General features: G+C 40.7%; 1 protein-coding gene across 6 annotated transcripts in view; it reads left to right on the plus strand.

The window, feature by feature from the left end:
• ADAM12 (ADAM metallopeptidase domain 12) overlaps positions 1-26410 on the plus strand; it is a 332512-nt gene that overhangs the window by 250625 nt on the left and 55477 nt on the right. For 5 of the 6 annotated variants that reach the window (XR_009463109.1, XR_009463107.1, XR_009463108.1 and 2 more), the window contains one exon: positions 7014-7162. The exons of the other annotated variant lie outside the window; for it this stretch is intronic. Coding sequence is in view for 2 of the 5 variants with exons in the window: in XM_019482854.2 (XP_019338399.1) it covers positions 7014-7162 (149 nt within the window). In the remaining 3 variants the exon portion in view is untranslated. The remainder of the gene's footprint in view (positions 1-7013; positions 7163-26410) is intronic. 6 annotated transcript variants of the gene reach the window in all.

Raw genomic sequence — 26410 nt, forward strand, 5'->3', positions numbered from 1 at the left:
GCAGACTTTTGGCTCCACAGCAGATTGTGGAAGCCTTGGGTTTAAACCAACATGTCCTTGCCCAATTTTAGGTCAGGGAATGAGGTGCAGGGGTGGGCCCTCCTGAACCCCATTTTACCCTCTCCATTAGGTGCAACCCCTATTTTGCCTGCTTCTGTAGATGCTGCCTAATTGGAATCTCTCGCTGTGAATCAGAGAATCATAGAAAATTAGGGTTGGAAGGGACCTCAGGAAGTCAGCTAGTCAGCCCCCTGCTCAAAGCAAGACTGTTCCCAACTAGATCATCCCACCCAATGCTTGGTCTAGCCGGGTCCTAAAAAACTCCAAAGATGAAGATTCCACCACCTCCCTGGATAACCTGTTCCAGTGCTCCTAACTACCCTGCTAGTGAGAAAGTTCTTCCTAATATCTAACCTAAACTTCCTTTGCTCCAACATCAGACCATTGCTCCTTGTTCTGTCATCTGCCACCACTGAGAACAGTCTAGCTCCATCCTCTTTGGAACCACCTTTCAGGTAGCTGAAGGCTGCTATTGCCCCCTCAGTCTTCTCTTGTCTAGACTCAATAAGCCCAGTTCCCTCCGTCTTTCCTCACAAGTCATGTCCCCCAGCCCCCTCATCATTTTTGTTGCCTTCTACCAGACTCCCTCCAATTTATCCACATCCTTTCTGTAATGGGGGGCCCAAAACTGAACACAGTACTCCAGATGTGGCCTCACCAGTGCTGAACAGAGGGGAAGAATCACTTCCCTTGATCTACTGGCAGTGTTTCTACTAATGCAGCCCAGTATGCCATTAGCCTTCTTTGCAATGAGGGCACACTCTTAGCTTATATTCAGTTTATTATCTACTATAACTCCCAGGTCCTTTTCTGCAGAGCTGCTGGTTAGCCAGTTGGTCCCCAGCCTGTACCAGTGCATGGAATTGTTCCATCCTAAGTGCAAGACTTAGCACTCATCCTTGTTGAACCTCCTGAAATTTCTTTTGGTCCAATCCTGCAATTTGCTGAGGCCGCTCTGAATCCTAGCCCTACCCTCCAGCATATACATTACTCCAGTTTGCTATCATCTACAGATTTACTAAGGGTACACTTCATCCCATCTTCCAGGTCATTGATGAAAATATTGAACAAAACTGGCCCCAGGACTGATGTCTAGGGCACTCTGCCAAGAAGACATCAAGCTATTCACCACTACCTTCTTATCTCAATGATCCATCCAGTTTTCTATCTACCCTACAGTCCATTCATCCAACCCATACTTCCTTAGTGAGCATGTTGTGGGAGGCCATATCAAAGGCCTTGCTAAAGTCAAGTTATATCACGTCCACTGCTCTTCCCACATCTACAGAGCCAGTAATCTCATCATCAAAGGCATCTGATTCGTCAGGCATGACTTGCCATTGGTGAATCCATGCTGACTGAAGTTCCTGATGAACTTCTTGTCCTCCAAGTGCATAGAAATTGAATCCTTGAGGACCTGCTACACGATTTTTACAGGAATTAAGATAAGACTGTGCCATCTGTAGTTCCACAGATCCTCCTTTCCTTTCTTAAAGATGGGAACTACATTTGCCCTTTTCCAATTGTCTGGGACCACTTCCAATCATCATGAGTTTTCAAAGATGATGACCAGGGGCTCTGCAATCACATCAGCTAGCTCCCTCAGCACCCCTGGGTGCATCCTGTCCAGCCTTATGGACTTGTACACATCCAGCTTTTCTAAATAGTCCCTAACCTGTTTCACCACTGAGGGCTGCTCACCTCCTCCCCAGATTGTGCTGCCTGGTGCAGGTAGTCAGGGAGCTGACCTTGCCTGTGAAGGCTAAGGTGAAAAAGTCATTGAATAGTTCAACATTTTCTGCATCCTCTATCACTAGGTTGCCTCCCTCATTCAGTAAGGGAACCACCTTTCCCTTTTGTTGGTAAATACTTGTAGAAAACCTTCTTGTTACCCTTCACATCCCTTCCTAGCTTCAACTCCAATTGCACTTTCCTGATTTCATCCCTGCATACCCGAGCTGTACTCTTTTACTCCTCCCTAGTCATTTGTCCAAGTTTCCTCTTATTTTAGCTCACTGAAGAGTTCCCTGTTAAGCCAAACTGGTCTTCTGCTTATATTGCTAGTCTGCTTATACTGCCATATCTATTAGTCTTCCAGCACATCAGAATGGTTTGTCCCTGTGCCCTCCATAAGGTTTCTTTAAAGTACAGCCAGGTCTCCTGGACTCCTTTCCTCCTCAGACTGACCTTCCAGGGGATCCTGCCCATGAGTTTCCTGAGTGAGTTGAAGTCTGATTTTCTGAAGTCCAGGGTCCTTATCCTGATGTTTTTCATCCTTCCTTTCCCCAGGATCATGAACTCAATTGTCCTGTATTCACTGCTGCCCGGGTTGCCATTCAGTACTCCCATTCCTCATCAGTTCTTCCCTGTTTGTAAGCAGCAGGTCAAGAGGAGTCGAAAGAGTTCAAAGTATTGTAGTTAGATTGATTAATATTCAGGGATACCCTTCACTCTTCAGTTCTTTGATTTTGTCCTTTTAAATTATCCAGTATTCCTGTAAATAGGTGACATGGTACTTTAGTTTTATCTTCTTCATATCTTTGTTCAAAATTAATGATTTAAACAGCAATAATAACACATTTCTTCATTCGGCTAGCCATAAGACAATTTTGTATACGCCCCCCCTAACCCGCCTGGCTTGGCAACTGGTGCTCCCTGGGTCTCGGAGGGCTCCCTGGGTCTCGGAGGGCACAGGGGTCTCCCTGTGGCTGAACCCTGAGCCGGAGGGGTGTGTGGGGGAGGGGGGTCCCCTGTGCAATCAGCAGTGGACCTAAAAGTGAACTGGAAGTACTTCTGGTCCACTTCTGGGTCCACCACTGACCCCTCAACACAATCCCGTGGGGCACTCCATCCACCCCACCATCTCAGCATTCACGAGCCATGCCTGGTACCTCAAGGTGTGTAGAAAAAACATATAAAGCTGTGTCTATGGCTGAATAGCTGAGTCTCCAAATTAGAATTGAATCTTCAGATTCAGGTTCGGCCGAATCGAATCAGGACAGTGATCCAAATCAGCTAATCAAATCACTGTCCCCCAAATTGGGCCGAATCCAAATCGAATACTGCCCACTTTGCACACCTCTAATATGCACTCTCACAGCCATGGAGCACCCCACACCGACAAGGTACTGGGAGACCACAGCTGCTGTGATCTCCCAGCTGCAGGGATGCTTTGTGCATCCCATGGGTGGGAGACCACAGCCGTGCCCTGTGGAAAGTCCTGCAGCTGCAGGATGTGGTGTCACCAGCACCATGGGGCACTGCCAGGAACCAGAGTCCACAGCTGCCGGGTGCTGCCAGGTCTGAGTGTCCCTTCAGATATGGGATTCCCTCTCCCAGCTGGGCATGACGCACCCTTGCAGCTGGGAGCCTGGTCAGCTGCTGGGGCCCCTGCCACAGGAAAGACCCTGTTACATGTGCAAATTGAAGCTGCGTAGCAATAAAGTTATTACACATTTTGAAATAGTCAGCATGTGTAGCTGTTCTCAGTTAACTGTGCATTTAACCAGGCAACTGCACAATACCTGTAACATGAAGAGGGGGCCAGAGTTGCATGAAAATCTGTGGTAATGATTCTTGTTTTATTTAATGTAGTTCATATTGTTGTATCTGAATGGAAATTCAGGAATAAAAATATTTTTCTTAAAATATGTTTAGACAGTAATACCAATTGTTGTAAATTATCTTAAGAGCTCACACTTAAGCTTATGAAACTGAAGGTAAAATATTGCCTTCTTACTGATACATCTTGTACTGACCTCATTCAGGCAAGACTGCTGTTGTCTTCAATAGGTCAGCCTGAGTGAGGGCTCCAGAACTGAGCCACCGAGATATTATTTTTTAACTTAGAAACACCTCAGTGAAAAGCCCTTCTTGGTTCATTTGGGTCTCAGTCCTACAGCTGAATGAATACCCCTAGAGCTTTCCAGATTTGAGGCTTTAGCATATTACAGTGTTCATCTAAGTTATTTTATTCTTATGGTTTGAACTGAATCTCTGTGGAATGAGGCAGAGTTCATCTGACAGCAGCTGCATATTTTGTAAAACAGCCCATAAATGTGTTTGGCAGTGGATGATTTCCTGTTCGACAATTGTAAAACTGTTTGCTAATGACTTTTACTACTGAACTTAGCTTTAAAAAGTAGAGGGATAAATCAGAGCTTCATTTCACATAAGTCTATTCATTCCTCTAGTGCCGCAGAGCTTGAATAGCCTTGCTATCAACTGGACGTATTACTGTTTGTTTTGATTGTCTGCATTTATGCTGTCTTCAAATAACCTCTTTTGCTGAGCCATCACATTCCTTGTCTTTAAAAACCCACTCGAGAAACCTGATAAAACAGCATTCAAAGTGATCCAAGCAAGTAATGAGAACCGCATGTGTTGTAATAATTGTTTGTCTGTTAAAGACCAAAATTATGTTTCAGGTCATTTATTGCTCTACTTTTGCAGTAGACTCTATGAATTCTTATTTTTTTTAAACGTATCATCTTTGGAAATGTCAAAATATCAAGAGGATCTCACTGTTTGTCTATGCATTGTGAAAAGAAATGGTATGCAGCATAAAAAATAAGAAGTTGGGCTCAGTTTATTCTCTCTTTGAATAGTTCAAGATTGAAGAAAACCCCATCTTGACCACATCTGAAAATTAATGTGGTTGTTACAGATCCCTAATTGGAAAGCATAATTTGTGCTTTCCAGTGAAATAGGTGAATATTACATAATTTTCCTCTTCTTCCCCAGCCCGGGATGGTGTTTGTTTGTTTGTTTTAGGGGGCGTAGTTTGTAGGTAGGAGGTGTTCTCGCTAGGAAGTCAGGTTTAATTATAGGGTATGGACATGTGTTCAGTTCTGGCACTGCAGATTTCCCAGAAACTTGCATTGCTGGATATCCTAGTGAGAGAGGAAGCATCCAGGCGTTCCAGCCTGCAACAGTCCCTATGGGCAAACTGGGGCTGAACTCTTAGCCCTGGCTGCTGTCCTGGGTCTCTGATGGCCCTGGGGAAATGCCCCTGTGCCTTCCACTGACTGGGGTGACCCGAGTCTGTGGAAGGCATGGGAGGAGTCAAGCGGCAAGGATATGCCCCCCACACCTTCCAGACCCCAGGGTGAGCCCAGTCTATGGAAGATGCAAGGGCAGCAGTAGCAGCTCCAGTCCTCCTGGGAGGCGTAGAGCTATGTTCTCCACCCTGGTTATCCAGACTACGGAAGGAGCAGGTGAAGCAGGCAGCCATTCAATTCAAGCTGTTATGAGAGAAGAGAGATCTTTTTGGTGGGAAGTGCTCTTATTTTCTTGCGGAAGAGCCATTTGTCTTCCGCAAAAAAAAAATAACCCTGACTGACTGAATGCTCTTTTTTTGTGCCCAGAAGAAAGATGTTTTTCTCAGCACAAATGTAATGCCTGTCTGTGGCCATAGTTATTCATGAAATATTTGGGTAATTCAGCACATATAGCCATAGAAATAAATCAAACTAGATGTTAAGACATCTCAGTGTGCAACTAAGTGTCACAGAGGAATATTTTTTTTAAAAATCATTACAAATTACTTTCCTACATTTCTTCACCTTTCATTTTGCTGTTAGAACAAGAGAAACCTTCTGTGCAGTTTCATGTAGAACAGACATATTAAAATACAGTTCTCCACACTCAGTCTCAAGCATAACTTGTATTTTAGCAAGAAAAAGTTTTACATTAAATATTGCAGCATTCAGGAAAGCCTAAAGGAGACCATTTTCTGTTTTGAAGATAAAATTCCTTGAATTTATTCCAAATACCAAACGACAGTGGCCTTTTGCCTTCTGAAATTGATTGCATTCTCTTTTCAAATGTGTTTTCTACTTGAGAATTGATTTACTCAGAATATTAGCACAGCCGGCTGGAACAGGAAACTATAAAATCTAAACCAAATAATGTATTAAGTGTTCCATTTAAACAGAGGTAATGTTTTAGACAGTTTTTCCTTTTTACTCTTTTTTTTTTAGTTATGAGATTGGCTAAGATGATAACAGAGGAGGTATTTAAGGTGAATATATTCATATATGCTTTTATGAATGGCAGTTGTACATAGTAATTCCATTTACTCACTGATAAACAGTGGATCATGCATTTATATTACATGTTTTATGCCTTTGGAAAAGCTTCTAAAAGAGAGAGATTTTTTCCCTCAAATAACATGATTGATGTGAAAAGGTCTTTTTTACTTGTGGTCAGGCCGAAGAATTAATCTGATCAGTAGCCCCTAATCAAACTGTATGTTGAATTTCTCAGAAGTGTTTGTCCAGAAAAACATTTTCACAGGGTTCAATGCCAATATTTCTATTTTTGACATTTGCACAAAATAAGGCACTTAGAGGAGTTAACTAGAGGCCACCTGAAGACTTTGTCTTATTTTTTTTCTTTTTTTTTTTAAACAAAAATGAAGCTGTCTAAGGTAGCTGTTTGATACCACAGCCATGTTAAGTTCTGTTTAAATGTTGTAATGGATGTTGCAGACAAAGAAAGAGCTCTTTGCTGTACTATGTGACTGATTTCTTTGCGTACAAAATTTTCTTGGCCACCTCTTATACCCTTCAGCTACTACTCTCCCCATCCCACAAGACTTGTGTAAATCATGTTCTCTTGTTTGCATGGCCAAAAAAGAATGGTTATAAATAATGTTAGACCAAAAATGTGTGGCTAAGATTCAAAGCAACCTAAGAGATTTGAGTGCCTGATCACCACAGGAGAATTGGGTGCCCAGGCTCTGCAGGCTGTTTTGAAAATCTCATCCTAAGCAGGGGGAGGTTATTTTATAATGTGAAATATTGCACAGTGGTTGCAGTTATAGCTAAGAAGTTTATAAAATGGTTTGGAATGTGAAGGTTGGATAGTTAGAAAGAGTGTATTCTTTTATCAGTCATTGGCTTCACTAAGTATATTTTTTTGTTTTTCTTTTGTTTTGCTTTGTTTTTGAGGATCATTCAGAGAACCCTCTCGGTGCAGCAGTAACCTTGGCTCATGAACTGGGCCACAATTTTGGAATGAATCATGATACTCTGGAGAGAGGCTGTAACTGTAAAGCATCTACTGATAAAGGTGGCTGCATCATGCACCCCTCTACTGGGTAAGCATCAGCATTAGCGGGTATTACCTGGTGGTGGAGAAATAATGGGGGGTTGGTTTCTCCAGAACCTTTGGAGCAAAAAGTTTATACAATCTATAGGCTACATAGGCTATATCTGGACCACAAGGAGCTTTGTGGCCTGGATCCAGACCAGTGGTGGGGTGAGCAATGGTGGGGCAAGCAGTGGCACAACTGTTAACACAGCCATCCCTTGTCCCCTCGCGCCAATATATGTCCCACCCAGGGCTCCATATCTTGGAATTTGGCAGCAGGATTCACCCCTGAAATTCCAGACCCCTCTGGGAGCCCTGTGGGCTGAGTGAAAAGACTCCACAAGGTGTATCTGGCCCTGGGGACTAATCTTTGACCTGGATCCAAATTGAATTGGGACAGTGATTTTTGAATCTCTGAATCGAATCGCTGTCCTCTGAATCGGACGAATCCAAATCCAAACCGAATACTTGCTACTTTTCACAGGCCTACAAATCAGGTCTGATAGGCTAAGCAGGACCAGATCTCTACTTGGAAGGAAGTCTTCCAAGAAGTAATACAGGGTGATCTAGGAGGCAATGCCAGTGAATCCATATGTGACACACTTCTTTCTGAGTCAGTACTGAATCTTTCAGAATGGGCATTAGGAGGCCCTGTGTTGCTGCAGGTAAAACTACCGGCCTGATCTTTTAAGGTGATTATAGATGCATTATCACCTTCTGGAAGAGGTTTTAGACTTCTGGTCCAGCTCATTAACTACAGTAAGCTCCTCTTTTTCTTGACATAGTGTTGAAAAATAAAATACATTGTGTCATGTGTACATATGTTCTGCTGCCTGTATTATCTAGAGATATCTGTTTGCGTATTTCACCCTGCTGGGTCTTTGGAGATCTTTGCAACCTCTGATCTATGGTTTTACTCAGGGATTTGCTGTCTCTTGGGCCAGCGACTGCATGTTTCTAGAAAAGGAGTTAGGCAGTCTTGAGGGGGAGAGGGAGTGTCGGACAGAAGAACTCCCTGCTGGTCAGTGAAACAACAGCTTTGGCATCATCTTCAAAGGCAAACTCTCATTATTGTTCAGGCCAGGAAAAATGGTGCTGGCCTCTGGCCAGTCACAGCAATCCAGGGGACAAATAACGAAGAGAGATGTGCATGTTTGTTGGGGGAAATGAATGATATCTAAAGTTTGGAAAGAAAAATAGCTTGGCTTTCCTAAAACAATAGGTAATAAGTAGGCCTGTGTGAAGCAGCTAGTATTCACTTTGGATTCAGATTCAGCCGATTCGGCAGACAGTGATTCGATTCGGTGATTTGAATCGCTGTCCCAAATCAATTCAGCCAAATCCGATTCAGAAATTTGGCTGCCATCGAATCGGCTGAATCTCCTAATCAAACAGGCCCCATCTCCTACCTGCTGTCCCAGCCCCATCAATGGCTGCCCCACCCAGCCCCAGAGTCCCAGCACTTTAAAAGAAAAAAAAGCAAAAAAAAGCCCCTCACTCACTGGCTCCTGCCAGGCGGGGATGGGGGAGAGATTCTCGCTGCCCCCCACTGCCCTGCGCTGCATGGGGGGGGCTCTGCCATGAGCCCCTATCTCCCACCCACTCTCCCAGCCCTGTCAATGGCTGCCCCGCCTGGCCCCAGCATCCCAGTGTTTTAAAAAAAAAGAAAAAGCCCCACACTCACCGGCTCCTACCAGGCAGGGGGGCAATCCCCGCTACCCCCACTTCCCAACGCTGCGTGGGGGGGCTCTGCCATGAGTCCCCAGAGGCCCTGACAGCTGCTGTAGCAGCCAGTGATTGCAGGGCTTCTTGTTTTTTTTAAGTGCCAGGACATTGGTGCTGGGCAGGGCAGCCATTGACGGGACTGAGAGCGGGCGGGGGTCGGGGGTGCTCAGGGGAGCTGGGGGAACAGGCAGGAGATGTGGCCTAGTGGGGGTGCCCCCATGGTCCCCTCCCTCCTCCTCTAGCCTCTCCCCCTGTCCCCTGCTTACCAGCATGGAGTCCCAGTCCAGCTCCCTGCAGCAGCGAGCGGGGACTGCCCGAATCTCTTCTGAATCTTTTCCAAATTGATTGGGAGGCTTTGGATCGATTCGGACCTTTTTATTGGTCTCCCGATTCAATTCGGATTTGGAGATTTGGCTGTTGAATCAGCTATTACGCATACTAAGAAAACAGACTGGAATTTGAAACAGGATTATGGGGAGTCATAATGTGATTGGTAACTCCTAATTCCATGTAATCAGTGGGTGGACAGATCTGAGATTTCAGTGCCCAAATGATACATGCGAGTCTTCAAACATCTGTGAATCATGCCACCCCCACCTGCAGCAGTGTCCACCAGAGGGGCTGTTAAAATGGAAACTTCATGAAGTTTTTCCTAACCATGTCAGGGAACCATGAAGGTAGAACAGCACATTGCCATGCATAGAAAATCCTGTATATCTGGGGAGGTTCTACTATCTTCTGCCTTTCTTATGATTTTCATGAACTCAGCTCCATTTACTGCTAGGGTTTCCCTGGTATTAGCTCATGCTCAGGCAGTGATGGTTTATCCAGTAGAGTTACATGCCCCATTAACATTCCACTGACTTTTCCACTGTTCCACATCCAGCCCTTGGCTTTCCAGACAATGGATCTCTGAGCTATGAAGGGCTTTCCTTGGGGGCTGGTTAGAAGGGATGGTGTGAGAGAGATGCAGCAATTTCCTTCCATGCTAGGAATTGCAGGGAAATGATTAGGATTAAAGTAAATCAGTAATGTAGTATTTTTTCTGATTATATGATGTATTGAAAGGAGACAGCACTGGATTAAAGAGAAATGTTTTTTGAATAATTTTGGTAAGACCATGTAGTGATCTTCAGGCAATTTTTTTTTTAATATTAAAAAGAAAGCTTTTGGTGGGGAGGTTTCTAATGCCCAGCCCTGCCTTCTTTCCAGGCTGAGTTGTTGCACATGGTCTTGTTCAGGAAACATTAAACTATATTTTTGTACAATGCTGCTTCATTTATGAAATGACAGAATTGTCACCAGTGTAGAAAAAAATCTAACTACTACTCAAGTTTCTGGATGTGATTCATCTATTGTTCAAAGTACAAGCTGTGTCCCTGCTCATCATTGTCCTTGAGCTTTTCTTATTTTCATGTATTGGTATTTTTATGTACCCATTCTCTAAAATGCAATGTTTAGGTTGTCTTCCTTCTTCCTTGTCATTTGATGAAAATTCTTCTGGTCCAGGGAAGAGGAGGAGGATTTTTGTCCTTCAATGTAAGTTATAATCCTAGAATGCCAAAAATTCTTAGGCTGCCTGTTCCCAAATATTAAACATCCAGTATTAAATATCAGTACCCAATATTAAATAGGCCCAGATTTGTTTAGACCTGTAATTCTTAGCCAGGATACTGCAACACCCTGCAGTGCCACAAGGTACTTTCAGAGGTGCCATGGAGTGTCATACAACGTTAGCACTATTACATGTATAAGCATGATTCACAAGGCAATCCCAGAAATTTCAAATAGGAATCCATAGAATTAAAAACATTCGAATCTGTTGTAGTCTTTCTGAGCTCTTTGCAACAGAAGAATTGCCCTATTATTTTTCTGTAGTCAAAAAGGAAGTGAAAAATTAAAAGCTGACATTTTCTGAGAGATGTCTTGAGTCTATCAAGGGATGCCTTAAACCTAAAAAGATTGAGAACAACTGGTTTAGACTGACAAATGGAGAAGAGCAAGACTATTAAAACTATGACAGTTTTCCTCTTTTAATGTATCCAGCATCCTCCCAGGATGTGCAGTGTTGACACTGCTTACCTCAAGAAAAGAGTCTCTTTAGACAACATGTAGCTTACAGTGGTGTGAAAATGAGCCAGAAAATGAAATAGGTGGAGGAGAGGAGGCTCTGAGCCACTTCCTTGCTTTTGTAGTCCCAAGGCCATCCAGGGTCATTGTGACCCTTCTGGTTTACCTAAGCCATCCACCAGCTGAGGATCATCATCCCCTATTCTTCATCTTTGCTCTGAGGAGCTGGCCCAGTGGTTTTTAAAAACAGCATTTTGACTTCTAAGTCAAATGTAATTAAACCTTGTATATGCACTAGCCCTGGATAACCAACTCCATTGTGAGTTAGAAGTTTTTAAAAGTCTTTTTCGATTTAAGGGAAAGAAGAAGAACAGCAAATAGAATTTGCAGAAATCAGAATGTATGCAAAGTTACACAGTCTCAAGATTCAAAGCTGTCTGCCTTCTTTCAGCCCACAATGGCAGGATGTGTTAACTAATATTTCCCACAAGGTGGTTTACATAGAATTTCTGCCATTACCCACTTGCAATGCTCCTGTCTGCTTTTCAGTACCTATACAGGAAACATGTCACAGTATTTTTTTTTTCCAGCTAAATTTCAGGTAGCTAATTTTTCAAACTTTTTTCTGGAATTTAGAGGTATGACCATTGTTGTTTCCAAGTATAAAAATATGGGAAAAAAAACTTTTAAGGAAACAGAACAGTTAGCAAATGACTCATCCAACATTGCAATATAAATACAGGCTTATCATTGTGGATACTTCTGTTGGCTAAAGTGGGATTACTGACTATCTTCAAGTCGGCAGTGCTTTGCCGAACCATTTTGCAATGAACTAAATAGAACTCATTTGAAAAGTGAATTTCAGGTACGCTTTAATGCCATGACTTTGAAACCACTTTTCTGATTTTTACCAAGCTTCGTAGGCAAACTCTATCCTAGGAAAATATATGGCATTCAAAAATCCAAGGAGACTGGTTTCTTTTGTAGGTGGTTATTGATATAAAAGGAAAGTTTTAACATCAGGCTCATAGCCTTAGGATTTATTTTCAAGCAAAACTATGAAGCAGCTGCTGCCTGTCTGTAATAAGCATTCAAAGATATATGCCAGAAGTCAAACAATATTTTGTCAATCTAAAATTACCAGTCTGAATATTTACCAAAATACGTAATCTATGGGACTAATCCCGTGTATACAGTTACTCTCTTGCACTGAAGTGTTTTTAGGCTTGGTGGCTAAGTGTTTGATAAGTAAGGGAATTCTAGATGAATGTTTCCTAGCTGGAAAATATTCTTGGAACATAAGAAACATCGGAAGAAGGAGGATCTCGAGAAACCTGAGTCTATTCCATTATATTCATTCTCTTCTCATTTTGTGTCCTTTAATTTCTGTGAGTTAAATAAGGTGCCACAGCAGAAGGAAAAATCTGTTAGGCTGAAGCAAAGGATAAAGAAGTAACAGCCCCAAAAGAAATGGTTACTCAACAGCTATAGAGAATAGGAAAAATGTGGCCTAGAATAGGAAAGCTCCTACAATTTAACTTTGGAGTCACTAATAGTTCTATAATGAAGGAAAATGAGGGGGGGTTTCACTTAAAAGTGATTTCATTAATTATTGTCATCTTCTTTAAATGTTTGTATTTTAATCCTTGAAGAGGTTAACGTTAAAAACTTGTCTCAGAAATTACTTCTTGGTGGAAGCAGTCTCCTAGGATCAGTGCAGATTTTAAACTCTGTTGGATCTATCCATTAATGAGCTTCCCACGGCTTTTAGTCTTAAAAGGTACTGAGAAGACACGTACCCCTTTAATAGAAACAAGAAATGCTTTAAAGACTCACACACATTTAGCCAAGTATTATTTGTGTAATATTCACTATCAAATGACAGATAAAAGTGCAAAGTGGATCACCCGGCACTTCAGCTGCTCCTGAAATTCAAATATCTTCTAAAAAACCCCACAAAGACCAATACCAAAGTTGGGATTTCTATGATAGATAAACTGTATCAACTGAAATGGATTTATTATGAAGAGCATTAAAGTGATGTTATAGTCAGGACAGTCCAGAAAATATCAGGAGGCAGTAATTTTTGCAGGCAGTATCTTTTTTTTGGTCAACTGTGTGGTTGGGATAGACTTAGACAACACATTTTCTGTTTTTAAAATTTGTATTTTAACAATAATGGTCAGGTTTCTTTTGCACCTTTTAGTTATAGTTTTTTTGGTGCTCCAGGGATTCAAATCAGAGAGCTGGGTTCTCTTGAAGACAATAGTGAGTTAAAACCAAATAGATAGAACGAACAGTGGGAGCCACTTTGTAACCCAAATTCATTCTAAATTCCCGCTGAAGTTGATACTGTATTAAACCTAGTAAAATAGATATCAACTTGGAAAGGGAAGGCTTCTATGACTCATGTTCCTTCATGCATCTGGGTGATGAGTCCAGTTCTAGCATATTCATGTTCAGGAAGGTGAGGAAATTGCAGGCTAAATTCATGTTAAATTTTGTGTGAGTGGTACAACGGCTTGCTTCTCTGCTCCATTATAATTTTACCATCTGAAATGAGTGACAAAATTGTGCTTAGTAACATTAGTGCAAACCCAGAGCAAGCCAGTGGCATTGCTTTCAATCAATATCAGTGTAATGCACAGCAGAATTTGGCTCAACATGGAGGGCAAAAGGATACTGGCAGTGTTTTTCTAATCAGTACTGTTGGAAATGTAACTTTTATATAATCTTCCACTAGCATTGGGCAAACTACTTTCACTAGAGTTTGAAACTAGTTTGTATGTGAATGGTAGAACAGCTTGCTTCTCTGTCCCATTATACTTTTGCCACATAAAATGAGTGGCAAGTTTCTCCAAAGCAGTTTGCTATTTGGAACACTTGTTTTCCAAGTCAGCCCCAACAGGCACAAAATTGAACCTGCTCATTCAGTTTGCTGTCATCACATGAACTCAGATCTTTGAGGTTTCAAACAGCCCATCTCTTTGTGCTTGCTGAGTAGCAGTCTCTTATTATCACTCACATGTAGGGAATTTACACAGTAACTATTTAGTTGAGATGAATATACTATAAATATATCCTTTTTCAATAGCAGAAGGTTCTCTTTTCTACCTTGTTATCTATCCTTTTTGAAATTCAGGTGTTAATGACAGAAGAAGAGCTGGCTAATGATAGCCAGCTTTAGCAATCACATCCAGATGTGAGGTCTATTATAATCTTCTTTTTTCAGTAGGGTTCCAATGACCTGCTGATTTGCTATAAAGGAAAGCTCCTTTCACTCTTATCTCATAGAAATGCATTGCTCTCACCAGGATCATGAAAAAAATCTTGTTGCTAAATCATATCATCATAAAAAGTCAAAGATACTGGGAATTGTTATGCAAAAGCTCCCAGGGCCAAGCCTTTAATTTTGATGTTTTTTGGTTTGATGAGGCAGAATCGTCTTTCTGGTAACATAGAAGGGGGAGATCTAAAAAGTGTCTGACTTGAGTATCTACTCCTGTCCTTTTGGTGCCTTGCTGTGGGGGAGAGAAGGTTCTACCTTAAATGTTGCCCTCCATACCATGCCCTCTTTGCTTTCTCTTCTATCCATTTAATTTAATCTAATTTCAAGATCAAATATCCTCATGTTATGGTTGAGGTAGAAGCAGAAGTTTTCCAGCTTTCAAAGAAGGTTGGCATGCAGAGCAAGCTGCCAACTTCAGCAACCCCTGCTAAACCCACTCTTTTTTTCCATGGAGAGTGTAGGTGGAAGCTGAAAACCATTTTGTACCCAGTAGGCACGTGTGCACAAGACACTTTACTGCACAGTAGACCAATTTTACTGTGCAGTAGCATCACTGTCTACACATACAGACACTTAGTGCACAGTAAATTGGTCTATTCCATGGTTAACTTGCTACCTACAAGTGCTGATCAGGGCATGGGGCTGGGAAACAGCTGTGGGGGTGAGGTGAAGCTTGGAGCTGGCTGGGATCTGCCTCAGATGGGGACAGGTCCCAGCCAGCTATGGGGAAGCCCCACTGGACATAGAGCTTGTCCCCATGTGAATATGGTGGGAGAGCTCTACAGCAGCATCTGTCCCACCCTGTGTACATCAGGACACCTCCCAGTGTGTATGGAGCCAGAAGACAGCCATCTCCTGGCCCTTTGCTCCCTGCCAGCCCCTGGTCTAGCACCCAAGGGGAGCCTGGAGCTCCTCCTGGCTGCTGCAGGGAGACAGAGAAGGGTGGGAGCACATCTGCTCCCAAGAGGGCGCACGTTTAGACGTCTTCCCCAGTAGGCTTACTGAGCAGTACTTTTTTCTGTGCAGTAAGCCTACTTTGAATTAATTGCACATATACACATGCCCAGTCAGTACCTATCCTGTATGATGGTAGCAGGAGGAGAAGGGAGTGAGAAGCTGAACTGAAGAATTTTCAGGGTTTTACTGCCACTGGCTGGGACTAAATCTTGGCCTTGATTCTAAGGATCTAAGGAACAAAGTTTTAATCATTTCCATTATGTTATCAGCTGACCATTACTTAAAAATAAATTAGGGACAGAGGATTCAGTGAAGAATAACAAGGGTGATTAGGAGGTTGGATTGGCTTGTAAGGAAAGGCTAAAGGGTCTACAAATGTGTGGGATGGCTATACATGGAAATACATGCAAATAAAAAATAGCTTTCTGTCAATTAGGAAGAGAAATTCTTGTGGAGTGTATGCAAGGGGTTACTTAGAAAGAAAAGGTGAAATAAAGAAAGGAGGGCAATATTAGTGAGTCTTGTGCAACTGCAAATTAGTCCCCCAATAGGAGTGCCTAAAGTCCTAGCTATTCAGATTTTTCTAGCAAGAAAATATACCCTAGAAAACCATTCTGCATTGTCAAGGAGTTGAACTGTCTCTGTTTGCCAGGGCATGACCTGGGGTTGCAGTAATGGGAGACAATCCCCATACTCCACCACCATAACATGCCTTAAAGGGATAGAATCCTTTGAAAAGGCATAGATCTAACTGTGGCAATAGGGAGTGGCAGCAACAAAATCATAGATTCATTTACATGTGTCTGATATTTTACTACTTTATCCTTTCAGTGATTGGATTACAGGGCGGGGGGTTTAATGAGAATGGAAAAGTAGTATAAAATGCTACATTTCCAAGCTGGTAGCCTTTTAAATTCACTTTGTCTGGGAGTAGATGACTACAGAAGGTGCAGTGAAATGGAAATGCAGACCCTGTGACTTTCTGAAGACAGTAATATCTTCTGAGTCTTGGCTCAGCTCAGAGCTGTGTCAAATGAGTTATTTGTGCAACAGTCAAAAGAAAGTGAAGGAGAAAAAAGAAATGGAACTGAAACCAATTAATTTAACCTCTTGGTCACTGATAATTAGTTTATAGGATTTTTGTAGGACTGTGGCTCCCAGTAGAAAGTGATGATTAATTTTGATTAAAGGCCTTTTAATTCACCATTTCACTTTAGTTACTGAAGTTTGGGGGGAAATAATTGAGAACATGAAGCAGGTAAGTGCACAGTAAATTCTGCATGAAGTTAAGAAAAAATATATAATTATATTTACTGCTAAGGTTTAGAGGAAACTTTTCTTTTAGAAAATCATAAAAGCATCCCTGGTTATCAATATATTCTTAGCTAAAGTTGAAACCTTTTGCAGTTAGAAGAAAACAAAAATAAGTAATGGGAAGGAGTGGATAGCATAGTCTAAATGAGGGCTAAAATGTCCCTGGTTAGAGTCTCTTTAATTACCTGTTGGCGCTGGATATATGATCCAGATACCTAGTTTCAGGTGGACTCAAACCCGCAGATTGACATCAACCTCTCCATTTGATAACAATAGAATTTTATTGACATAAAGCAATAGCAGATAAGAATAATGCGAACAATTCTTCAGGTACCAGTCCTAGAGCTGTCACCGAGTCAAGGGGCATCTGGCCAATACATGAGCTTGACCCTGAGGTTTAGTTGTGAATATCAGCTGTCAGTAGCCTGGAGGTCAGAAATGAAGGCCCAACCTTCTCCCCTCCTTCCCCCACCATGGATGAGATGGGCTCGTTATATGCCCCTCTGTCCATGGTGGCCTCGGGTTCCCCTCTCAGGGACCCTTTGCTGCTCTGAAATCTCTTCTTTTGTATCCTTTCCCTCCTCTGATAACTCTTCATCTCTGGGCATTGTTGATTGGTTACTCTGTGGTCGTCATGCTGTCTACCATTTTGTCCTGTCAGCATATTTCTTTGTTTCACAAACCCATCACATCCTAATTCAGTTATTTCCAGTGTCCTCCTAATTTGGTCTGTTCCCCCCAAACCAGAAATCTAAAGGCACTTCAGTTAGATACTGTGACCTGGAACCAATGATGCAGAATCTCTTATCTCTGTTATGGAACACTGTGGTGCATGTCTTCAGTTTCCCAGCCTGTGTCTGCTTGCTACTTGCCTGTCTCAGGCACAGTGGGCCTTGAAGGAAAATTTGTCACAAACAGGCTTTTAGAAATCAATTAACCCTTGCCATTTCCCTGAACCATTGTTCTAATGCATATCTACTTTACCTACAAGCCAAGTCCCAAAAGCAAACCTCTAAATACCATTTTCTAGCCATCATTACCCTTCCAAGTTAATTTAATTGGCTCAATTGGGAGAGTTCTTTCTTTTTTTCTTTTCTTTCAGCAGTATCAAGAAGGGTTCTTTCAAATACTGCTTAAAAGGAGCTTTGCCAGTGCAAAGTATGTTCTAATTTCCTCTAGGCACAATTAGATATTCCTCACTCAGAGCTCGGGTACATTTGCTACAATTAAATCTAAATAAAATATTAAAAATGAGGTCTTTTCCATGTAAATAGTGCCAACTGTCCATGCCTCTTTCTTTATGAGATGTTAAACAGAGGCACCAAGCAAGAGTATCCTTTATGAACTTGACTTCTCCCATTTGCATCACTACAGGTAAAGTTGTGTGTTACTTCTTTCTATTAGTCCAATTGTCCAACATTTTTTAATGAAAAAAACCCTGTTCTTTGCTACATGTTGTAAACAACTATTCAACAGAGAAACAAAGTTGTTTTGAAAATTTAGCTCTCTCTGTTTTGGACAGCAGTAGTTTTAGCGGGGCGGTTTTCCTATGAATGGGAAACAGTATATTTTGAGGCCCTAACAGTAGTACCCTGGAAAGTGCATTATTCTTTTCTGATTATTATTGGTTGCCTTTCTGTATTTCTATAGTTGAGGAATAATTAGTTGTAATTTAGGTTAATCTATTTAGCATATATTTTAGCAATCTGATTATTGGTGCAGTCTGAAGTCTACCACCTCTTATCTGCAATTTCCAATAATGTATTTTCACTTTTTTCCAATCCTTCCCATGTTTTCACATGGATGGTTTTCTTTCTTTTTCATTTTCCTGTTTTCAGACCTAGTCACCCTCTTCAGATCCCTGAATCTTTATTAAAAGCTCGATTTTCAAGTGCTCATTACCCAACAATGAGGTGATATTTGAAAAAGTTCTTAACAACCAGTGGATCTTGTAGTGAAATGCATAAAATCTCCTTCCTTGGGAGTTTTTAGGAATGGGTTAGCCCAGTGATTCTCAACCAGTGTGCTATGTTACCCTAGGGTACCTTTGAAGGTCTTGGGACCTTTTCAAAGGTGCTGCAGAGTGGCGCACAGTGTTAGCACTTTAAAGGTATGTAAATATGATTCACAAGATAATCCCAGCTTTCAAATAGGAATCCATAGTGTTAAAAGCATTCTGACCTGTTGTGAGCTTTCTGGGTTCTTTGCAACAGAAGTAGTGCTTTACTATTTTTCTGTAATCAAAAATCAAGTGAAAATCAAGAACACGTATTTTTTGAGGGCATGCTTCAAATCTATGTAGGAGTGCCTTGAATCCATTGAGTCTAAAAAAGTTGAGAACCACTGGGTTAGACAAATACTTGGCTGGAATGGTTTAGTCAAGGTTGATCCTGCCTTGGCTGGACAAGGTGATCTCCTGAGCTCTTTTCCTGACCTTCTTTTCCATGGTACTATCACTTGTTGGCCTTATTTCCACAACAGCCCATCAAGCATTATCCACTCTCTGGGCTGAGCTACCTAACCTAGTTGAAGCTAAGCCCTTCTGAAAAATCTAACCACGATCACTAAGCTTCAGCTTTTCCCTCCTATGTATTTCCCATTAGATTTAATGATGTTAGGACTGCACATCAAAGAGAGGCTTGTTGCGTTACAGATTTCATAATTTGTCTAAATATGTGTATGCATGGTAGACGGTTGGTTAAAGTCTCTGCGGGAGCCATTCTACTCATTAGGGTCAATTTTGACACTTCTATGAGAGCCTTGATATGTTGTCATCAGTGTTTGTTTGATCTGTGTTTTTATGATTGATATGTGAAAAAGGAAGTTAAAACCAAAATACACATTATAAATAATAAAACACTAATTTAAATGCTACTCAAGAGAAGGGAGAAGACTTTGGGCTTGTGTTTAACATGCTCTCTTATGCATTAGGTGTTTCAGTGCAACCCCATTCTTTGGGGAAAAAAAAGAATAAGCCAACCTCAGGAAATTCAAGACTTGATTCTGTATCACCTAACTAAGCTGTTCAAAAACTCTGTGAAGTTTTTGAGTTTGCACATTTAGACTGTGAAAACACACATGCTCATGAGATTTCCCGCAACCTGGCTTGAGATCCCAGCCAGATGTGCCATGAAAACAGCCTTTTGGCTTTGGTACCAGTCTCAGCTTGAATCTGGAAGTGAAGAGCTATTTATTTGAGCACTCCTGAAAGTCCAAAAAAATTGGGCTGGTGTTCAGTACTAAAAGAGGTGAAGGGCCATAATAGATGAGATGGAGGGGGCGAGATAGAGAAGGGTCTCTGATTTTACCCAACTCAGTTCTGCTCTTTGTTCCAGATACTTCATGGGAGTCATCAAAGGGCAGTTCACTGAGTTAACTCTGCATTTCCTGACCCTTCTTGATTTGTTTTTCAGCGGAACAGACTTTGCTTTACATTTCTCAGGCCTGCTGTTTACACGCATTAAATTGCAGAATCAGCAGAACCAAATCTCTGTAATGATGTGAAGAAAATGAAATTATCTTTAAGATGTAAACAGTTCCTAATTAAACTCTGAAACTGTTTATGTCTCCAGCCCAGTCCTATTGAATCCTGTGCAGGGACAGAGCTCTTGTTTTTTTAATAAAGTTGATATACTGATGTAATAAATTGCTTCTGACAGAACTGGCTCTGTTTTGCCAGCAGTGCAAATGCTTTTTTTAAAAAACTTAAGCAACATATCCTTATGCCCTAGTAATTTAGTACATTACATTCCAGTTCTTCCTTTAGTAGGAAGCAGTTATGAGATTACAGAATAGACTTATGTCAGCACTTCATTTAGCTTCTAAAACTTCACTTTGTGCCCCTAAGAGACAGTCCATGCCCATTTGGCACCCTCTTTATTAATAATTCAGGTACATTATAAATGCATTTTATTGGTTTTCAAGGGGGGAAGGGTCAGAGTTCAAGTACTAGTAACATTAGTTATAATAGACTACAGATTTTCTAGTCCCTCGCAGCAGTTGGTCACTTAACAAAACAGAGGCCTATGCAGTTGGGGTTGTTTAGAATCTTTTTTTTAACAATATAGGAGACAAAATTTGTGCTGTGAGAAACCACAGGGTTTTGCTTGTTCATTGTATTCTAGAGCAGAACCCATACAGATTTACAGCCTGCATTTTCTATAACTGAAGTCAACATAGCATAAGGCTACTTCTTAGATTAAAACACATTTTATTTTTGTTCTGGCTATTTACAGCAACTGTTTAAGGAGAAATCATGTTTTTCCACCACACAACATATCCAAAATCTGTATTCTTTTACTACCATACTAACACTAGATGCTGGTATGTAAGAGTTCAGCTGCATTTTTTTCACAGTATAATGTACATATGGAAGATAGCACTGTTAGGGACACTTTTTCCTCCAGGACTTTTAGTGCTGTGACCTGTGGGAACAAATCATATAAAGATATTTCTATTTACCTTTGTTTTGGCTTTCCATCTTATCCCTGGAACATTTCAGCTTGCAGGAGTAAATCTGCAGTGCAGTACAGTACAATACTGCCCATTGAAAATTAAGCACATAATTTCCATTGTAACTGGTGGTGATGAATGTCCAATTCTCTATATATATAAATGGAAATTTACCCTAGAGGGTGTATCCTTAAAGTGCTTCTTTGTTGGATGTATGTTATATGCCCTGAATCACTTTAGGAGATGAAGTTGGCTTGGATGTCTGAAGCACTGTAATTAAATGATACCTGAGGCTGTATTTTTGCCACAGTTGTCATAGGAATCACAGATTCTATTGTATGCGGAACTGATCTGAAAAACGTTTACAGTTCTGAGAAGAGAGATGTCCATTTTACCAAAAGAATTGCAGCCTGGAAAGTGCTTTTTTTCCCTTTTTTAATGTCAAAGATTATTTGAGAACTAACTGTACACTTACTCCAATTTCTAATGGCAGAAATACAAGGATACTTAGTGCCAGCTGTTTAAATAGATGGCACAATAGAAAAAATAAGGTAACAAAAAGTGACTTCCCTTTTTAGATAAAGTTTTTGAAAATCACATGACAAACGCTGGTATCCAATGGAGTCTTCACCTTACCCCGATCCTTTTTAATATGGCATAGAGGCTGCACTAAACTTGGTCAATTATATCTTTCTGGCTGTTGATCAAAGTTAAATGTGAAAGCCTTATCCCACTGAAGCCAATAGTAGAACATCTATTGACTTCATTGAGTGCAGGATGTCGCCCAGGTGCTCGTATTGATATTTCTGCATTTGTCAGCATCTTTTGAGACCTTTGAGTGCAAGCTTGTATTTGCCTATCTGAGGATCTTGATCAAATAATTCTCAAATGCTTCCATTTTTTCCTCTCAGAAATAAAAATAGGTTTAGATTAGATACAAATTTAAAACTAACCCACCTACTTTCATTGTCCAAGCTGAAAGAAGAACAAAAAATAAAGTAGAATAAAGAATGAGAGGTGTAAGTTTTACAGCTAGTGCAGTTTCACTAGTTTAAAGTGTTACAAATGACATGGGTCAGGGCATTTGTTTATAACTACCTGGTTTCAAATGGCACTTGAGCCATGCATCCACATTAGAGGTGCAGCAATCACATTAAGTTAACCCAGTCTGGCCTTTGACTCTGCTGCTGCCATACTTTCCAACTTCAGTTATCTCAAGAACTGTACCCAGCCCTTTGTGAGTCAGGTAACCCTCTTTCTTGGGTTCTGGTTTATTAAAAGAAAATTGTAGTTCAAGAGTCAGCTTAAATCAAAACCAGTCACTCCCCCAACTCTTCAGCTTGTTTGCATCTTTTCTGGACTCCACATTTTTCCCCCAAACCTGAGTCCTGCTGAGTGGTAGCATCTCAAGCATTTTCCTCCTATGTCTTCTACTTCTTACCCACAAGGTAGGTAGTACCAGCCAAGTTTCTTTATCCACCATGTGTTTGAGGGCTTCCTCCCCCATCCTCAGCAGCAGATAAATAGCCATGAAAGTAGAGGAAAAAATTGAGCCCAAATCCCTTGAAGAGTCAGTCCAACCTGTGATAGTGGCATTTGTCATGGCTGAGTTTGAAGTAGCTCATGCTTATATTTTCTCTTGTCAGTATACATTACATACAGTATACATTAGATATAGTTCTGTAGGCAGCTTTTGAACTAGAAGTTATATATTTGAAGCTATAATCACTTGGTGATACTCTATGGGTCATCTTAATCTGCATATCATCACCCCTTAAGAATTATCTAGTATTTTTTTTCTGTCTTCATAGTGTTGCAGTGTTAACAATGGTGTTGTAGTATGTATATGCAGAACAGGAAATCTTCACTGAAATCCCATTGTATTTATAGTTGGAAAAAAGCTTCATGAGTTTATGACATACAAAAAACTAGAACTCTTGGTTCCAAAATGATACCTTCTATTAGATCAACTAGAAAATGGCAAGAAAATTGTCCTTTTCTGCAAGCTTTCGGGATCAAAGTCCCTTAGTCAGGCTTTCGGAAAAGTGTAGATGGTACACGATGGTAAAAAGTCCCCATAGGTAGGAAATAAACTTCATTTTTTACAGAGGGAGCTGAAGATGGAAGGCTGTCCCTCTGGGTCCATGAGAATGTCTTTGTGAGTTGTGTTGAGGAGCTCTTTGATGTGTTGATCAGGTAGAATTCCTTCCCTGGAGGTGTCAGATGGCAGGCAGGGAGGTAAAAAAACTTCCTTGTTGTTCTGCAATGAAGGTTTATATTGGTTTGTCTGAAAAAAACTGTGGAGGTGTTAGAGTGATTTTAGTAGCTGTGATGGTAGAGAAATTACATGAAAGGAAAGTATTTCTTTGGGTGATACTATTTATCGGGCCAACTGCAAAGTTGGGATAGAGTTAGACAAGCTTTAAAATGCAAGAAACCTAGAAGACCTGAAGAAGAATGTATTGCATTTGAAAGTTTGCCTAACTCTCCCAACTATGCAGCTGGCCCAATAAATGATATCACCCAAAGAAATCCTAGTCTCTCCGCAGATACTGTAATTGTGTTTGGAAGCAATGGCACTAGACTTTGCTTTTTCACCAGGGCTCTGTCCCTGACCAACCTTCCTGTGGCTGATAGTATCAAACAATAATCACCATATCCTCATATTCAAACGAATTTGCCTTGCTACCCAGTTTATATGAGATATTAAGAAACACTTCCATGTCCCCTTCAAATGAAGAACTCATATTGTAAACATTTTTTTAAAATACCAGAGTCTGTAAATCTTGTTAGGAATTGATGAAATTCCATTGCCAGCAATGCAGACTTGGCACTTTCTTGAGATACTTTCTTCCATACTAGATTTGATCCATTTAATCTAACTAAGCATCAGTAGGAAATGGAACATCAGCAGTGTGTTTGGAACAAGAGCCTTGGCCATTTATCTTTTTTTACTTATCATTCTCTGAGGATGTTATGTTTTGTGGGACAAATTTAAACACAGAGTAATCTAGTTTGGCTTCTTGTGTACAATTTCCTCTAGCACTAGCAGTCACTAGAAGACACAATGTAACTGCTGCTCTGTTTCTCCTAACCCCATCACTGGCTTGAAATTTTCATCCCTCTCTCTGGTATTTCTTGCCTCGTTATTTTTTTATGTAGTCAGCACTGGATTAACCTCAAGTTCTAAATAGTAAATTGTAAAACCTGAATTCTCAGCAATCCAGCAAATTTTTATTAATGAGGTAGTGATCTAAAAGGAAACAGAGCAAAAGCCAGAGCCAGAGGCAAATTCAAACTGATTATAGCTACTTTCCTTAGCTGTCTGTTTCCAACAGGAAAAGCAGTTGTCTGAATACAGTTCCCATAGAGCTTTTGCAATGCAGATAACTCCAGAATACAGTTAGAATACTGTCAAGATTGATAAATTGGTTTAGTATTGCTTCACCCCCGAACACAGAATGAAAATCACAATAGGCCTCTCAACAAGAAAGAACTTTTCTGACTGTACATTTGTCAAAATAAAAGAGATTGCTAATAATGTTTTATTTGGCAGTATTGTGACTGCAAAAATGTTAAGCCATGATAGTGTGTATGGTATAAAGCCATAAGTGTTGTTCCTCTACTGAAAATATTTTTCAGAATCATCCAAGCATTTGTTTCATCACTACATTTACACCGACACCTTGCATTAAGCATTGTAAAATCTCCCTTTTGGATATTTCCGGTAGTTAAATCCTCACCTTGAATGTAACAGAAGAGGTCAAGTCTCAGTTGGAGCTATGGCAATTCGGTCTAGGCACCTGGGGTGAATATTATTCAAATCAACTTTGGGACTATGCAGTATTCCTAGGGCTATATTCAAATAAACCTAAAGCATGTATACATGAAGTTTAAATATTTAGGCGAAAGAAGGGCTTTATTTTTATAATCCTGGAAACTTCATGGTAATGTAACAAGCTCTTGCTGCTATATATCAATTAAATTGAGCACTAGCTTGATTTATTCATATTTATTAATTATGTGTAAAAACTGTCTTTTAAAAAACATGCCAAAAGCTACAGAAGAAATTGAGGCTTGTTTTTAAGCTACTGACCATGAACTATGCAAGTGAGAGCTTTGATGTCATCTGTAACTACATGGCCCAATTCTGTGCTCTACTTTAATGATGCTCTAAGGATTAAAACTATAAAAGAGTTGAGAGGGGGAGGGAGTAGAAAGAGAGAGCAAAAGATAGGCTAGGGGAAAAAAAGAGTTGTCACACATCTAGTTTCCTTTGAAGCAGACTTCATATTTTAATTCTGCACGAGAGAAAGAGTTCTGTCTTTCTAAACTAATCCTCTCAGTGCAGCTCCAAAAGTCCTCTTCTCTGGCAATTCTGAGATGTTTGGCTGCTGAACCAACTCCTCCATGAGCTGATCTCTTATATGCTGCCTGCATGTGACTGCCTGGAGCCATCACAGCATCCAGGAATCAGTGGGGTGCTCCACCCAGTCTCCTTGTCTCGATTGTGTCCCTTTTCCCTGCCACATGAGATTGGGATTACATAGAGGAGAGACTGCAAAATCTGACGATCCTTCAGGCTAGGGACAGACATTACACATAAACCAGTTTAAGTGATCAGAAACTGGTTTAAACCTGTTACAGAACAGACATTCAGTTCACACCAAATCTTCAAGCTACTGTTTTGGCATTAGGTCTGGGAGTTACTTCAGTTAAATGATTGTGTTCTTTTAAAAACAAACAGGCAAAACATCTTACCTCAAATATTTACGGACAGATCCAACATTTAGATGCAAGATTGAAACACAGCTCCATCCTTATGACACTTCTCTAACTTTGGACAAAATCTGTGAATACATAAATCATGTGCTGTTGCAGGTCATTTTGACAGGTCTGTATTTGGAAGTCAGTCTAGGTATCAAATAAGGTTGTCTTTTACCTACTGCTTAGTACACAGCTGCTCTAATGTTCTCTGTGTTTGTTTGTAATGCCCTCTGTATTCATTATTGTAAAATACTAGGTAGGACACGTGGAGCATTTGAAACATAACATGAGCAGTTTCATTTTGAAATACCTCTTAAAGGGAAACATAAAAATGTAAATTGAAAAGATTGCAAGCTTTAATAATGTCTTGAAGGTTAAAACCTACTAAACTACAGGATTTTTAGAGATGGGGAAGGTGCTTAGGAGTGTTGGCATCAAGAGACAAGTTTTCTTGGCTCCACAGTAGTTGACACTACATTGATATCAATGGAAGTAGACCCATTTACAACAGTGGAGGTTCTGCTCCTAGGAATCATGAATTCTGTTTCTCTCTGTGCCACTGACTTACTCTGTGATCTTGGGCAAGGCAGTGAAGCCATAATTATTAGAAGTGGCTATGCCTCCATTTTTTAGTACACAGTTAGACAATACATGCTTGATTTTTGGAGGAGCTGAACAACT

The sequence above is a fragment of the Alligator mississippiensis genome, chromosome 6 (assembly GCF_030867095.1).
Source record: "Alligator mississippiensis isolate rAllMis1 chromosome 6, rAllMis1, whole genome shotgun sequence".
Taxonomy (NCBI): Eukaryota; Metazoa; Chordata; order Crocodylia; family Alligatoridae; genus Alligator; species Alligator mississippiensis.